Here is a 17,918-nt window from a genome sequence, read left to right as displayed (position 1 = left end):
ATCTAGATCTTCAGGGGATGCCAGAATCTCCACCTTATCCTTAGACGCAGAGCCATGGGGGAGTGCTGATATAGGGGCCACTGGGGGCTCCCATTTCTTCGTGGACTTCTTCCTTGATGTTTTGCCCTTTCACCACTCCTTAGGGGCTTGCTGGGAGGGCTCCTCGGAAGTAGCTTCAGGGACAGAGGAAGACCCTGAAGTCCTCCAACCAGCAGCCAGTGCCTCTTTCAACCACTGGCTGGTGTCCAGTCTACCACTCACAGGAAGAGGTAGGGGAGGGGGTGTGGGGAAGGGGGGGGGGATGGACGACTGGAAGGTAGAGTCCAAAGGGACTACTTCTGCATAAGAGGAGGAGGAGGAGGAGGAGGAGGAGGCCATTGCTTCTCTGGCTGGGGAGGGGTGGGGTGAGGGAATTGATATGTCCCCAGCATTTTGGGGAGGGGTGGGGGGAGGGAATTGATATGTCCCCAGCATTTGGGGGGGGGGGTGGGGAGATGCTGCCAAAGTAGAAAGCTCTGGGAGCAACAGGAGATGTACCCCAGTCAACTGGATGGGGGAGGAGGATGGGTGGCCCTGAGGGCCCACTGGAGCAATCTTAGAGGATGGTCATAACGGCATCGATAGCGATGGCAACGCCATCATGGCGGCAGCATATGAACCTTGTGGAAAGATAGCCTGTCCAGGGTCTTTTAGTCCATGATTTTGCTCTTTTGGAGTACTGGGCAGTCTAGTGAGCAGGGGGAGTGAAGCTGTCCACAGTTCAGAGGCACCCACGGAGAATTCGGACGCAGCAAACGTCCACAGTTTCTACATGTGGTGCTGGAAGGGTGCTGGGAGGACATGTGCCCAAATTTCCAGCACTTAAAGCACCGCATAGGGGGGGAGGGACATGGGGTTTGGTGTCACATTGGTAAACCATCACCTTAACATTTTCAGGTAATGAATCGCCCCAAAGGCCAAGATGAAGGCACCAGTGGCAACCCTATTGTCTTTGGGTCCCCTGTAAACGCGTCTGAAGAAATGAACAGCCCACCATACTAAATTGGCAAGTAGTTCATCATCCGACTAACAGAAGGTCACGATGAAAACTAATTCCCCTGACATATTGAGGCTTTTGTGGGGAGTGACTGAATCAGGAGTATCACCCAGCTTGTCACAGGCGAGAAATGCTCAGGACTGGGTTGGGGATGCTATCTGAATCAAAACCGACCATTGCGCATTTTGGACAGTGCCGTCACTTAACTACACTTATCCTCCAGATGCTCAACATAAAACAGACTTCGTTTCCAGAAAGGAGTACCCATCAGTTCTGCCGCAAACTAAATAACATGGTGAATAAGGATCCCGTTACTCTGAAGCCCTACGATCCTCCCAAGGTGTTGCTAGGGAGGGAAACTATTTAGGGTCCTATCTGTCAACATTGTATTCTATCTTTCCCTTCTTAGAGACTGCTGGTGCCATTCAGTCACCAGCAAGAAATGACAGTGCTTCATTGCGGGTCATCCACCCTGATGCCACCCCCTCCAATCGGGGTCTCCCCACGGGTGCCACCCAGCCACAGCAAAGACCACCTGGCAACAGAAGAAGATGGCATACCCCGAAAGTGTCCTCACCCAAATAGTTGAATTGCTGGTGGAAATACAAAGCCATGATGACAAAAGACTCGGGAGATTGAATCTAAGGGGACCTTCTGTGGAATTTGGAAAGTGGCAGGTCGAACCATAGAACGGGACATGAACTCTTAGGGCCAAAAAGTGACACTCCTTGCAGTCACATCTTACAACAGGCAGGAATACCTTGGGCCTATTCTAACTCCCAGACAGGGAGGGGGGGGGGGGGGGGTGTTGTACTAAACTGTACACTTCACAGTCCAACACCTGATTTCAGAGTCAGTCTGACCACTACGTAGTCCAGCTGGAATGGTCCCTTACCTCCAAGCCTTTTTCTGGTGTATCAGCACCTTTTGTGATTTTTGAACAGTGTAGTCACTATTACTAGCTGAAACTCAGCACGAAAGTCAGTCTTCCTCCTCTCAGCTCCTACTACCAATCCCATAATCTCCCACTACTCTTCTATTCTTTCCTCTGCTACTATCATTAACAATTCATAGTGGTGTCTAAATACAATGCAGGAAAATTCACATATTCTTAAGTTGCTGTCACCATTTATAAAATAGTGTAATGTACATGACTTCTATAGCACAGGCAAAATTATGACATTCTTAACATCTAATGTCACCACATATGGAGACTGAAGTACATAATGTACTAGACAAGTATAATATAATGCAATGAAATTTTAGAAGCCAATGATACTGTGTGAGATATCAAAGATTCAAATTATAAAGTATGTATCTGATGGCCTGCTGTACTACATTTTAAAAATTTTACAGGGAGAAGATCAAGCAGAGTGAGGCAAATTGTTGAGTGTGTATTTTCTGATAGTTTCACAAACTAATCTGTGCCTTGGTATATCAAAAGTAGTTCATTCCCAGACAAGTTATTTACTATTGATTTTTTGTGTAGATTGCAGAAATAACATACAGCTTAAAATTGTCAGCACTCAACTTCCTAAAGAGGAAAATAGTGCTCCATAGCATCCTCCTTACACATTGTACTTGTTATTTTTGTTTTATTTGTGTGTTAAATATCACCACACAAGCACACCAGAAAAAATACGAGGGAGTACCAAAGAAAAACAGAATAACAATGCTGTGGGTGGAGCTTGTGTAGTATAAAATTCTGCCACTGCATGTGTATAACAAAACTCATTGCCAGTTCAGTGACATTTGTTGTTGACCTGGCTTGTTCTGTTCATCTGCAGTGATTGTTTTTGCTCCTGCTGTTTTGTTCTTGTTTCACTTTTATGATTACAGGTTTAAGTGAACAATGTGCTGCATTGAAAGTGTTTTCTACCTGGTAAAAATGCAGCTGAAACTTCAATGTTGAAAACAGCTTACAAAGATGATGCTGAGGGGAAAACTAGAGTGTATGAGTGGTTTGCTCAATTTAAAAATGGCGACATGTCTATTTATGATAAACCATGTTCTGGATATCCATCAACAGCCCAAATCGATGAAAATATTGAAAAAATTCAGGAGGTTGTGCTCACAGGCTGTCGACAGAGAATTTCTCAACTGCCAGAGATTACAGGTTTATCTTTGAGTTTGGTTCAGTGAATTTTAATAGAAGATTTAGGAATGAAAAAGGTTGCTGCCAAGTGTGTTCCTTGAATGCTGACTGACGAAAGGAATGTCTAGTTTAAACATGTCATGCTTTGAAACAACAGCTTTAAATTCATCCAGATTTTCTATGAAAGGTCATTACTGGTGATGAGTCATGGTTACAACCCAGAAACAAAGCAACATACAAGCCAATGGAAGACATTGTCACCCCCCTCCAAACAAAATGTCGTCAAGTCAAACCAACCATGGAAACAATGCTGATTTGCTTTTTTGATATCAGTGGAATAGTTCATTCAGAATTTGTTCCCCCCAATCAGACTATCAGTCAAGCCTTTTATTTGGAAGTTAAGAACGCACACAGTGTTCGTCAGACAACTCTATTTGTGATTGACAGGAGACTAGTTCTGCCACCATGACAATGCACCTCAACACACAGCTGCCTTTCACAGTTTTTGGCTAAAAATGGCAAGATTCCACTGCCTTGCATACCTTACTGACCTGATCCGGCTTCGCGCGACTATTTTCACACTTGGAAAGGGGGCATGAAAGGACACCAATTTGGCAACATTGAAGAAGTCAAGAAAAAAGAAGGGGGGGGGGGGGGGGGGAGCTGTCAGCCATTTCTAAAGATGACTTGTTTCAACAGAGGAAGCACCAGTGGAACAATGTATTAGTTGTAACGGAGAGTATTTTGAATGGGATAAGGTTGCTTTGTAAACAATTTGAAAATATATAGCTTTTTAAAAATTTTTTTTGGTGTCCCTCATATGGCTACCAGAGTAAAATTTATGTCATGGAGATACACACTTCTGCATAAGCTGCTGTAAAATTACAACACACAATACACTCTCTTACCTCTTTTAGTTTCTGAAGATATGGAAGTTTCATCTTCATCCTCAGATAGGTCCTGTTCAACATTTGTGAATTCTAACATCCTCTCTACAGATGTCATCTGATTGACCAGTTCTGCAGATTGTCTCAGGCCCCACTGGAATGTTCCACTCAGACTTATAGCCTGAGTTACAGCTAAACCTACACTTCCGCCAAACATATCTGAAATTAACAAATTAATTATTGACAGTTTTGTTGATGAGAATGTTTGATCATATTGTTTTAATTTTGTGCAAAATTTGCGTTTTTTTTCAATTGAGAGAAATCCCCAAAAGAATTTGAAAGTTAACCTAAAAATGTTATTAGGCAGCCAGCCTTTGTGGTCATTTGAATGTACGAATATTTAAATGTAACCATTTGTAGATGTGTCAACTGGTAGCGTTAAGGGGAGAGGGAGGGGGGGAGGGGGGAAGAGAGAGAGAGAGAGAGAGAGAGAGAGAGAGAGAGAGAGAGAGAGAGAGAGAGAGAGAGAGAGAGAGAATTTTCTTGTAGTTTAGCAGTTATGTCTTTTGTACATGCATATCAACTGCTGAACACCTTTTTGGTGCATTGTCATTTATCATTTTCCATCAATGCAGTTCTTAGTTAATATAGCAGAAGGTTAACATACAACATCTTTGTGCAACAAACATTAAAATGTACGGGAAGAAATTTCCCTATTTCCATCTATAATAAACTCTGCAGATCCTGAGACCACCAGTTTATGCCAGCAGTATCTTCAGATCTACAGCAAAACTTGGAAAAGACGCAAATACAACTAGTGGATTGTGTACAGGTTAAAATAATGGAATACACCATAATGAAATACGCCATAATGAAAATTATTACTGACATACTTGTGAAAATTACATGCTTTAAATATGATGATGTACCTGTTTTTAAAACTTGTCCTAATATAATTGAGCCATAGTGGCATCAACAAAAGAAACACAGAATCAGCACAGTGTCATCATACTTACATATCATCTTGTTAACAGTGCTACTGTTCATGAACTGTTTTACAGTAGCCACAAATTGTGTCATAAGCTCGCCAGATGTTGCTTGTGTAGGTGTACATATTCTTCACTCACATTATTGTATGATACGGAATGGAAAGAAGAATACAATCAGTAAAGTATGTAGCTGGATAACCAGGAGTGCAAGTCATCACAGTAATAAAATGCAAAGTTAGATTGTAAATAAGGGAAAATATGTGACCATAATTCTGGTAAGCTCTTGGGGTGAATTTTAGACAAAAATATGGTAACATACCGAAGAGCAAGCTTATGGATTTCACAAAATAATATAAAAATGATACAACAAATAGGGAAGGAAGCCAAATGAATGAAAACAGCGTTTAATAAGTAATCAGTGCCCCCTGTTGGCATGACTGACAGAATGCCACCTGGACAAAAGAGGTCAAAGGAACTTAACCATCAGAGGGCCCATTGTAATCTGCGACAGTTCCTAGAAAAGAATGGTAAAACACTGTACTAGTCAATTAACAAGGTTGTATAGTTATATGTATAATCAGAGAAGGGACAAGAAAAAACGAATAATGCTCTCTCAACTTAAGAAAATTATGTATAACATTCTATACTAGACAAAAAGGGAAACTTTAGAGAGGCATTCAGTAATTAGTGCAGAACATTGTCAGATTAAGCAAAGGAAGAATTGGGTACAAAAATCACTCACTGTTATAAATTTGTAACCATGTCACAGCTTCTTAAAATGTTCTTTATTGGACTGCTAACAGAAAAAGCCCCACAAACTGACAAGCACTTTCACCATAGAAGAAAGCCAGAAGTCTGGACAGTGCTGTCTAATGATAGATTAACATGTCTTCATCCTATCATTGTCACCAAACGGAGGAATACTCCCAGGAACAGGTTCCACCAAGCACATCCGATTTCCTTTTGCTTTGTAACTCTTGTTCCTAACAAACTCTGCATTTGTTCCTTTAACTTTGAACATTTCTGATTATCTTATCTGAACACACCAAACAATTAACAGACACCAAATTTATTAATTTTAATTTATATCATTGCAGAACAGTTCAAGGTCAGGAAACAGACATGCTTCAGTACACCACAACAGATAGAACATTGTTCATGCAGCATTTCTCTTTCGTGTGTGCATTGTATGACACCACAATATTGCGAAGGGTTTTTGCAAGAACAGTCTGTATGCTCAGCCAACCTTTCTACTCCCTCGATTTCATTTTCCGTGGAAAAACTAAGCCAACAAAACTTAAGCATTTTCTTAATAATATTTAGTTTCTATACCATTTCCTCTACTTCTGCCTTCAAAAATCATGCATGAGGTTGTCATATTCTCTAATCTGCACTATGCACAGACTTAGTGCTACAGACAAAATTAACAGCACCTTTCGTAGGAAATTTATTGTAGTTAAATTTTGTACTGGGATACATTTTCTCTAGGTGCTGTAGTTCGAATTATTCAAGAAAAACATTGAAAGTGACTTCCAGATGCACCCACAGACAGTGCCTCCACCCGTATTTTACCTTTTATGGGCTGTGGGGTATATACTTCCCACCAAATGTATTTCTTTACAGTGTTTAAGGGGAACCTGTGCTACCACTACTGCAATTCAGTAGCAGTCCACTGCACAAGCTGTAGTTTGTTTGTTGTGAAATATAGCCTCCAGAACTGTGGAAAGTATGTATACCACCAAACAATGGTGTTTTAGATGTTATTGGGAAGTATGGTTACCACCAAAGTAGTTTCTGGAAGAGACTTGGGAAGTATACTTCCCATAAAATCGATCTCTCATTTGTTGCCCTTGGGAAACATACAAACCACAAACCTACAGGTATCTCAAAGCTTTTGGGAGTGTGTCTTACCACCTCTGTCTATGGTTGGTTATTCACTTCTATCTTCTTGTTGGTTGTATGCATGACTGTACAGTGTCTCCTTCCTTTCCTTGCAAGGTAGCTTAAAGGTTAAGATAATATGTGCAGCAGCAAACTATTTTGCTTGTAAAAAGCTAAAACTTGTCAATAATTATTCTGCAAGTGGAAATTAAGTAATTTGGTTGTTGCTGAATGAAAGAAAAGTTTAAACCTGAACCCTGAACTCAAGTGTGACAATACAGTGAATGAATGTGTGTACAATAGCAAGTCAAATGATCATCAAAAATGTTGGACTCTGCATGAAGAAAGTGCATTTTGTTAGAAAAATGACTTTTTAATCATTTAAAGTTAACTTCATTGCAAAATTTGCAAAAGTGTAGGAAATTTGAACCTAGGAAGAAAGAACAGGGCAAGGGCAAGGGGATTCCACAACCTTGTGCTACTGTGTGTGTGTGTGTGTGTGTGTGTGTGTGTGTGTGTGTGTGTGTGTGTGTGTTACAGGTGATTCAAGGATCTACAGGTGATTCAAGGATCTACAGGTGATTCAAGGATCTACAGGTGATTCAAGGATCTACAGGTGATTCAAGGATCTACAGGTGATTCAAGGATCTACAGGTGATTCAAGGATCTACAGGTGATTCAAGGATCTACAGGTGATTCAAGGATCTACAGGTGATTCAAGGATCTACAGGTGATTCAAGGATCTACAGGTGATTCAAGGATCTACAGGTGATTCAAGAAAAGGAGACATGGTTTCTTTGCAGAAAAAAATATTTAAACTCAGAAAGTTCCATTCATCAAATTGCTGTCAAAATACTTCTTTGTGCTGAATAGAAGACACTGGAAAATGCGTACACTAGGACATTTCATTTCATAATGAACAGGAAGTGACAGCAAATATATTTCGGGCCGCTTTTAAAGTCACAAAAAATGTTTCGGTGGTTTTGAGACAAGAATTGACTTGAAAAAGTTAACGGACTTCACATAGGACACACATTTCCAGAAGGTAAAAGGTGGCCTAACATTATTAATGGTATTGCACTAGGAAAATACTGATTCTGACGAGATCAAAAATTATCTTTTTATTGACGATAGCACATCAGTCAGTCACTCATTTTAATAATTTATTTATGAACCAAACTCCCCAACACAAGAGCCCACAAATATATTCATTCATATAGATGATTTGAACAACATTACTAATGATAGTATTTGTAACCCATTGCTAAATTATTTGTAACACATTGTACTTTCTAATGACTTCCTGAAAGAAAATCTTATTTCATTCAAAACAGATGCAGCAGCAGTGATGATGGGATGAAAATAAGTAACCTCAATGATGAAAACCCAGTTCTAAGCAAAGAAGGGAAAGCATAAAGGTGGAAGGAGTATATAGTGGGTCTATACAAGGGCGATGTACTTGAGGACAATATTATGAAAATGGAAGGGTTGTTTTGCGAGTTGGAATCATTAACAGCTGTCTGGCGTGCTGAGCACTGGTTGGCAGTTGTGTGCGGTACAGCCCTGGGGTGCAGACAGAGAGTAATGACCCGTTGAGAGCTGTTCACAAGCGACCCAGTAGCAAAGGCGTCACAGGGGTGAAGAAGAGAGTGAAACATTCTACTGCCACTATAGACAGACAGGTCTCAGCAGGATTAGTTCAGCTGCAATGTACCTGAAATCTATTTGACTTACTTCCACCAGTATGATAACACAACCAAAAGATAGAACGCCATTTGCATTAAATATCTTCTGCTATTTGACAATTGTCACCATCCACTTTTGGTATTGGAGGAATCTACTTGTTAGCCTGTGAAAAGTCACTGAATCATCTATAGTGGCTACCTGGAGAGTGTAAGCTGAATGCAGGAAAAAATTCCTCACCATGCAAACAGCCTCTCAAAATCAATATCAATTTGATATCAATGACATGCCGCTGGGCGGGTAGAAGTGAGGGTGAGAGTACCACAGAGATGATTCGAGAGTTTTAGCGGTAGTCGTGCGATTTTTTGGTTGCCACGAGATCCATTAATGGAATTTCAGTCTCTCAACTACACAGGGAGACATGATCATCTTAATAAAATCAAGTACATTGCCGAATTTATAAAGTGATATGTAGTATAAACCTGATATTTACAAGTTTAGAACTACTGAGGGCCTTGGGAGAGCCAGTCATGCAAAACTCTACCATCTGGTGAGCTAGATGTACGAGACAGGCGAAATACCCTCAGACTTCAAGAAGAATATAATAATTCCAATCCCAAAGAAAGCAGGTGTTGACAGATGTGAAAATTACTGAACTACCAATTTAATAAGTCACAGCTGCAAAATACTAACGCGAATTCTTTACACAAATGGAAAACTGGTAGAAGCTGACCTCGGGGAAGATCAGTTTGGATTCCGTAGAAATGTTGGAACATGTGAGGCAATACTGACACTACGACTTATCTTAGAAGAAAGATTAAGGAAAGGTAAACTTACATTTCTAGCATTTGTAGACGTAGAGAAAGCTTTTGACAATGTTGATGGGAATGCTCTCTTTCAAACTCTAAAGGTGGCAGGGGTAAAATACAGGGAGTGAAAGGCTATTTACAATTTGTACAGAAACCAGATGGCCGTTATTAGAGTTGAGGGGTATGAAAGGGAAGCAGTGGTTGGGAAGGGAGTGAGACAGGGTTGAAGCCTATCCCCGATGTTATTCAATCTGTATATTGAGCAAGCAGTAAAGGAAACAAAAGAAAAATTTGGAGTAGGTATCAAAATCCATGGAGAAGAAATAAAAGCTTTGAGGTTCACAGATGACATTGTAATTCTATCAGAGACAGCAAAGGACTTGGAAGAGCAGTTGAACGGAATGGACAGTGTCTTGAAAGGAGGGTATAAGATCATCAACAAAAGCAAAACAAGGATACTGGAATGTAGTCGAATTAAGTCGGGTGATGCTGAGGGAATTAGATTAGGAAATTTAAAACTTAAAGTAGTAAAGGAGTTTTGGTATTTGGGGAGCAAAATAACTGATGATGGTTGAAGTAGAGAGGATATAAAATGTAGACTGGCAATGGCAAGGAAAGCGTTTCTGAAGAAGAGAAATTTGTTAACATCGAGTATAGATTTAAGTGTCAGCAAGTCGTTTCTGAAAGTATTTGTATGGAGTGTAGCCATGTATGGAAGTGAAATGTGAACAATAAATAATGTAGACAAGAAGAGAATAGAAGCTTTCGAAATGTGGTGCTACAGCTGAAGATTAGATGGGTAGATCACATAACTAATGAGGAGGTATTGAATAGAATTACAGAGAAGAGAAATTTGTGGCACAACCTGACTAGAAGAAGGGATCGGTTGGTAGGACATGTTCCGAGGCATTGAGGGATCACCAATTTAGTACTGGAGGGCAGCATGGAGGGTAAAAATCGTAGAGGGATACCAAGAGATGAATACACTAAGCAGATTCAGAAGGATGTAGGCTGCAGTAGGTAACAGGAGATTATGAAGCTTGCACAGGATAGAGTAGCATGGAGAGCTGCATCAAACCAGTGTCAGGTCTGAAGACCACAACAACAACAACATCAATGAACTGCATTTCCCCCAGATTTTAGTTTCCTGTTGCACTAGTTATAGACTGTCAGTTGGTGACTTAATAAAGAGTTTGCATCACATGTAATTCACTTCAGGTCTTTCTTAAACAAGCTATATTCAATGCACCACTATTTACTGAAGAATGCAGAGATACTTTAAATTGAAATTCACAAAATAGGCAGAATCTTTGGTATCAGGTGGGCAGTATCAAGCTTCTGAAGTGTGTCAGTAGTTTGGGAAACTCCCAAGCTTTGGTTGTTCACCTCATAGCTGCCAAAGATGATCAAAGCAGGAAGTCAGCTGACACATATATGAACATTTATTCAAGTCCATCACAGAAGTTGATTTCATTAATATGTGGCACCCTGCAAGAATTATCAGATCCAAGTCTAACTAGAGTCACCAAGACATTGCATGGCATTTTGTCCAACAAAAGATCAGAAATGTTCGAAGAAGGAAACTGAGCAGTGGTCCTCATTACTGTGAAGCTCTCAAAGTAGTAGAAGAGTTGAATGCATTGGAAAACGGAACAAAAAGCAGACATTCTTAGCTCAACAGTTTTCATGATTGTTTAAAACAGTAGTTGGAGAATTGTCTCCTGCAGGCAGAAAATACTGTTATCTCTCAATGTGCAGATGTGTTGGACTCTTCAATTTGTGTTGAAAATCCTGGAACATATGTTGAAACAAGTGTAAAATTTTAGGTCATTTTGGTATTCCAGAGAGAGGGACACTTAGGATTTCAGGATTATTTGATAAAGAATAAAATTTCAGCATCCTTCCTGCCTCTGCTCAGTGCAGTGACGTATGCTCCTATATGTACTAGTGAATGTGAACATAAGTTTTCACAAATGAATCACCACCACACCAGCAAGGATTTCATATCATCTTTATACTGTCAGTGACCCAATGATCATTAAATTAGTTTGTCCTCCACTACAATAGTTCCAATCTATGAATTACACACACACTGTTGGTTGAGGAGAGGCAGACATCTTGCTACCAATACCAAGAGTAAATTAAGAAGACACGACTGCAGCAGCTGTGAACTGGCGTAAATTTGGAAACTGTTACAAAGCTAGGTAATGTTAATCTCAATGCAGCTTCACACTTCAATAAATAATGAGTTATATTAAAAGCTTAAGTAATAATTGTTAGATTATATCTAGTGTGAGGATACTACCAAACATTTTTAGTAGTAGGACACTGCAAGCAGCTGTAATAATAAACTACTACTATAGCAGGTTAATGTGAAAATTTGGGTTTTAGGATTGCTTTAACAAACTTAAGAGTTGGAATGTGGGAAAGTAAAGATGCCAGTGCTGTGAACAACATGATCTGGTACAGAGTTAGAAGAAACGTAAAGAAAAAAGTTTAGATGTTGATACAGGATGTGTGGAAGAAAAGTTGTAAACTCTGAACTAATACAACTAGGGTTTGCCAATGAATCAGTGACAAAATTTGAAACAATTGGAAACCAGGAAAGTGGAACAGGGACACTGTAGTGAAAGGTATCCTCATGGTGTCACAAGCACTTTTAACATGGATGTTTCAAGTCCAGGGCCCAATGCTCTTGCAAAATTATTTCGAAGATTTTAACTTCCATACTGCATGTTTTGTCTGACTCCTGTTTATCTTCATACAAATTTTCTTTTTTTATCAGTCTATCTTATTCTATTTGTGTATAAAGCAATTTGTAGTATATATATTTATGACTTAGGTTAAAATCCATGATCTCACTGTGATAATGAAAATTATTTTGAAGTACAATGCTAGAAATTGTAACATTTTGAAATAGAGAATGATTCTGTTGTTTATGTTGAGAAACTTTGAAGATTGCATTACATTTACTGTAATTCAAAAATTTCACTGAATATGAAGTTAATGAAATTTGTGTCAACAAAAAGTTCAGTGTAAAGATTTTTAAATGTTTTGAAACATTTTTGATCTAGTGTATTTACACAAAGCTATGTAATGCTGTAGGTTTGCTGTCTCGAAATAGCAGAAAGGGGAACAGATCTGAAATACTGATTTTTGAGGGTGGGAATTTTGACTGAAGGTAATTTATCATCATATTGTAGTTATAGCCAGCAGCTACATTTGATAATATTTGTGGCGACCATCAAGCAAGTCAAGTGTAATATCTCTGTTTTGCCAAACTCTTTGCTGCAGTCTGTGGCCACATGCGAAAGTTTACATACGTGGACAGAGATCAAGAATGTATCTAACTGTACATGTGTGCTTCCGAGTAATAAAATAGTGTTTATTACATGTGGTATAGTGTGCATCATTTGATTCGGCAGTCCTACAACACTAAAACCCATACCGGTGACCCTGACTTTTGTTTTCGGGTGCTACAACAAACTTTCGTTCCATCGAGCAGTACACAATGGATCACATGCGTGCCAGCTAAGTTCTCCCAATGGACACTTTGGTAGCGTTTTCCAATTATCCACTGTGTGTTCAACACAGTTTCCAAACACACCTATTAGCAGTATGTAACATGACAGTGCTTCTGCATTCCCACAGCCATGGGTGCCAGCATCAGGTACAAACAATAACTTTCTGTTATTGTACATGAGTCAGCAGTCATGTGGCAGTGTTCCTTACCAACAGAACGTTTTTTGCACACAAAACTTTGAATACGAATGTTTTAAGTTCAGTATTAACTTTCCAAGTGTTCCGAGTGCTCAACAACTGCAGACACAATGTGCTCAAACCCCAGGGACTATGTTTTCGGGTTTCCCAAGTGCCAGAGCGAACTTTACACCTGAATCAGTGGCGTTACAAATCGAGCCAGACACCCAAGATGGGAAATTTCATGTTTATCCTGGAACTCCACAGTTTGCACCAGACACCCCCCTACCCCCTTTCATTTCTAGTTGACACAGGGGCCGAGGTTAGTCCCCCCACTTTGAGCTGCCAATAAGTCCCTGATTCAATCTCATGGAATAACTAATTTAAGCCTGAAACTGCAGGACATTAACACCCCCTTCCAGTGGACTTTCGTTATCCCAGAGGTGGATGAATCCGTGCTCGGGGTAGATTCTCTCTTAGCCCACACACTGTCACCTAATCTACAATGAAGTACACTAACCATTAACTCCACAGACCGTACCATCAGTTCAGGTATCTCTTCTGTCTCATCTGAGAGCGCCACTATTGTGAGAGCTAGCTGAAACCGCTGTTGCAGTGCTCTCTCTCAGATCACACAACGATGAACTCTGCTTATGCATCGCCGCTGTGCAAGCCAAGCTCACAGACACTCGTAATCAGGTCACCAAGCTGTCTCACACAGCCATGCCCCAGACCCCTCCCCCCCACACACTGCTTCCTCGCACCAGCCAATGATGACGCGTGACGTTTATACTGCCGGACAGAAGCTGTGCCCGTGATGCTACCAAGTACCCCACTGAGCTCTACGACAAGAACTACCAGTGGATCCCTGCCACAGCTGCTGACCCACTGGCCTAGGACACACAAGCGTCTGCACTACAGGTTAGTTGTTTTGCATCGGGTGCAGGCCCATCATCCCCATCGGTGTTCGTGATCAACAATGGTACTGTCCACAGAATCAATACCACAGAAGACCCACTGGTACATACAAAAGGCTAGGCACTTAAATCCGGAAAAACTTAAACACGCCAAAGCTATTATTCAGGAACTTTTAGATAATAAGACTATTTAACTTCTTCTAGTAGTTGGTCATCACCCATTCATTTGGTGCCCAAGAAGGATGACACTTTCCGCCTCTGCAGTGATTATCGGGCACTTTTCACCAGAACAATTCTAGATAATTATCCCATTCCAAATATTCAAGACTTTGCTTCCCAACTGCATGGGGGCATGAATTTTCAGTGTAATCGACTGTGTCAAGGCGTGTCACCAACTGCCAATGGCACCAAAGAAGTTGAAAAACTGCTGCTACCACCACCCCGTTCGGGTTGTTCAGTATTTGTTTATGCTGTTCGGCCTTAAAAATGCTGCACAGACATGGCAACGGTTCATCAACTCGGTCAGAGAACTGGACTTTGCATATGCCTACCTGGATGACTTGTTAATTTTTTCTTCCTCCCTCGAGGAACATTAACTCCATTTAAATACAGTGTTCCAACTATTAAAAGCAAATGATGTCCTAGTGAACAATGACAAGTCACAACTCCACTGCACTAGTGTGACTTTTCTGGGCCACGGGGTTTCTGCTGATGGCATCTGCACCCTACCCGAATGGTCGAGGCCATTAGTATGGTGCCTTTGCCTAAAAATTTTCAGGGCCTCCACCACTTCCTTGGAATGTGGAAATTACTGCAACACATCCCCCCCACACTGCCGACATACAAGTCCCACTGATGGATGCTCTCGCAGGAAAAAACACTTGAGGGTCTCGGGCAGTCACGTGGACTCCAGATATGCTTGCGCATTCGATAACCTAAAGTCAGCCTTACAGACAACTGTTACGCTCGCTCATCCCATTCCTGATGCTCCCATCTCGCTTACTACAGATGCAAGTGATACAGCAGTGGGGGCAGCACTTCAGCAATCCGTGGGTTCTGTTGTACAGCCACTCAGATTTTTCTCCCACAAACTGTCCGCTTCCCGACATAAATGGTCGACCTTTGACCAGGAACTGTTTGCTGTTTATGACACTATCAAATAGTTCCAAGACAATATCGAAGGTCGCCATCTCGTGGTATTTACCGACCATGAGCCATTGGTATATGCTTTCTGTCACCCAGGCAAGGACTCGTCCCCAAAACGTTTTCATCATATGGACCTCATATGTCAGTTCATGAATGACATACGTTACATCAGAGGTGCAGACAATGTCGTCGCCGATTTTCTATCTCGTTTGTCGGTTTTATCTTCACAACTGGACCTCAGTGAACTCCCTAAATTGCAGACAGATGATACTGAACTCGCTGCATTGGCCTCTGATGTTAAAACAGGACTCCAACTAGCGTTATGGACACTTTCTGGGTTTTCAACACCCATCTGGTGTGACATTTCATTTCAACAGGACGCATACGTCCGGTGATTCTGGCACCTCTCTGCTGCGACATTTTTAATAGTATCCACAACTTGGCACACCCTCGCATTCGCGCCACCACACGTCTGATATGTGAATGTTTTGTTTGACTCGGGGTGATAAAACAATTTCACAGTTTTGCGTGAGATTGTGTGGCTTGTCAGCACACAAAAGTAGGATGCCATGCACATTCTATGAACAAGCCAGCTGTCTCAATGACAACTTAACCCACATTCACCTTCTCCAGTATGTCCCCTTGCCTGTTGTTACTGACCTATCAATGGTAAAAGTACTACGTACTGCAACAGGCATTCAGGTCCGCTACCCCAACTCCTCACAACCCACAGTTCCCTCCCTGGATCACTCAACTGCTGTACGAGGATTCACCTGGTCAGGCAGGACCATCCGCCCTCCCCTCCCTCTCCTCCCCCCCACTCCCTGCTGGCTCAAGGACTTCCATTACTAATGTAATGTAAGGTATGGTATGGTATGGTTTCAGTTTAAACACCCTCTCCCTCCTCCATGGGTATTCCCTTTACATGTATGCCCAAGTATTTATGTTTTGTGCTCCACACTCTGGCTCAGGGGGGGGGGGGGGGGGGGGGCTAACGTGGCAACTATCGACCAAGTCGTGTGTATTATCTTTGTTTTACCAAGCTCTTTGCAGCAGTCTGTGGCCATATGCAAAAGTTTACACATGTGGACGGAGATCAAGAATGTATCTAACTGTATATGTGTGCTTCCAAGTAATAAAATAGTGTTTATTACATGTGTTATAGTGTGCATCATTGGATTCAGCAGTCCAACACTAAAACCCATATATTGAAATATCTGAAGTCTTTGTGAATGGAAAATAATGATATGAAACTATTAGATTTATTATTGCAAACAATGTCAAATGTTTACTTGTACTTCTTTTAGAGAAAGTTTACTAGATGAGAAAGATTGCAGAGTAAAGGAATGTGAATACTGTGGGATGTTTGAAAAATCAGTTCCATTCTAATGTGTTTTTGTTCTAAGTATATGCGGTATTATTCTGAGTGACATGTGAATTATCTGCAATGCATTGCTCTGCTAGGGGTAATATAATAGTTTTTAGGCACTGTGAAGACAGGATGTTATGAAGTATATTCTATGATATTAGAGATTATGATTAAGTTAGCTTGAGGATGTGTTAGATTTATTGATGCTCTGTTTTGTGATTTATATTATTCTTGTTTGATAGTATGCTGTGTATAGTTTTGACAAGTGACTAAGATGAGTTCATGCTATATGTTGAAGTAAGGGTTTGATCTATGATTTATTCATGAGTTATTGACATGCATGCTTTAAGTCTGACATTTGTGGCACATATATTCTGTATGAAAATCTTTTAGTGATTACATAATGGCATAGTATTGGATGACAGAAATAAATAGAATGAAGCAGATATTGCACCAAACTATGTACTTTTCAAAGATAATCTGAAGGTGGCAATCACATGAAATAAGCCTGTAATACTAAACAATATAATCAAACATAGCAGTCTGTTTAGTTCCATAATATAATATAGTACAATATTGCCCTTATATCCAAATCCTAGTTTATACCATAATTCATCGATATCAGAAATGTGGTGCTTACCTTCACCGTAAAGTAGAAAGCTGAAGGTGACAACTGCTATGTAGGCCAAGCATCCCACATCAAGCCAATAAGCAAAGGCTCTGCTAGTTGACAGGAACATATAGAATGCAGTTGTATTCAGGTCCTGGAAACAAGGAAACTATTCCTTGATTACCAGTTCAGTAATTTTGGTGTTTTTAATCATCTTAATTAAAACTGAAATGCAATGGAAACTTTGGTCTTTAAGAACAGAAGCAGCTGAAAAATTAATGCACAGGGGTTTTGGTGTCTGGCTACTCATTATAAATCAAACTTTTGATAGTGAAACAGGCTTATCAGTCAAGATGAAATTAATCCCTAGGCCATGAAACATTTTCTATGAATACCTTTTTCCAGTACCTTTAGTCTAGCAAGATAGGCTAAAGTGCTTTGGGAATTTTTAATGCAATATAGGATTATTGGAAAAGGAAAGCTGTGAGGTCGATGAGTGTTTTCTGGGTAGCTCAGAGCAATGTCCACAAAAAGCAAAGGTTGAGGTTTAAGTTTATTGCACCATATGTTAGATAAAGAAAATCTGCCTGTCTTAGTAATGCAAATATAAGCAATGTGAGAGAACTGGTGTTCAAGGAGTATTATCCAAGTCACTGGTTATACACAGTGTTGTGCACCAAGGAGATGTGGTGGCATGTGTTCTTTTAAACATAAAATCGGAACATGTGATAATAGAAGCCAACCTAATGGCCAGGGTGATTTATCACAGAATAGTTGAAGTATTAATTAGCCTTATG

General features: G+C 40.5%; 1 protein-coding gene across 1 annotated transcript in view; it reads right to left on the bottom strand.

The window, feature by feature from the left end:
* The window catches only part of LOC126149332 (ATP-binding cassette sub-family C member 4-like), a 109,652-nt gene that overhangs the window by 27,694 nt on the left and 64,040 nt on the right, over positions 1-17,918 (bottom strand). Inside the window, exons 19-20 of the mRNA XM_049915808.1 lie at positions 17,152-17,275; positions 4,040-4,237 (exon numbers count right to left, since the gene is read on the bottom strand). Coding sequence (XP_049771765.1) covers positions 4,040-4,237; positions 17,152-17,275 — 322 coding nt within the window. The remainder of the gene's footprint in view (positions 1-4,039; positions 4,238-17,151; positions 17,276-17,918) is intronic.

Source organism: Schistocerca cancellata, chromosome 2 (assembly GCF_023864275.1).
Source record: "Schistocerca cancellata isolate TAMUIC-IGC-003103 chromosome 2, iqSchCanc2.1, whole genome shotgun sequence".
NCBI classification, from domain to species: domain Eukaryota; kingdom Metazoa; phylum Arthropoda; class Insecta; order Orthoptera; family Acrididae; genus Schistocerca; species Schistocerca cancellata.
Note: the sequence above shows the minus strand (reverse complement) of the source record. Positions and strands in the feature narration are given on the sequence as shown.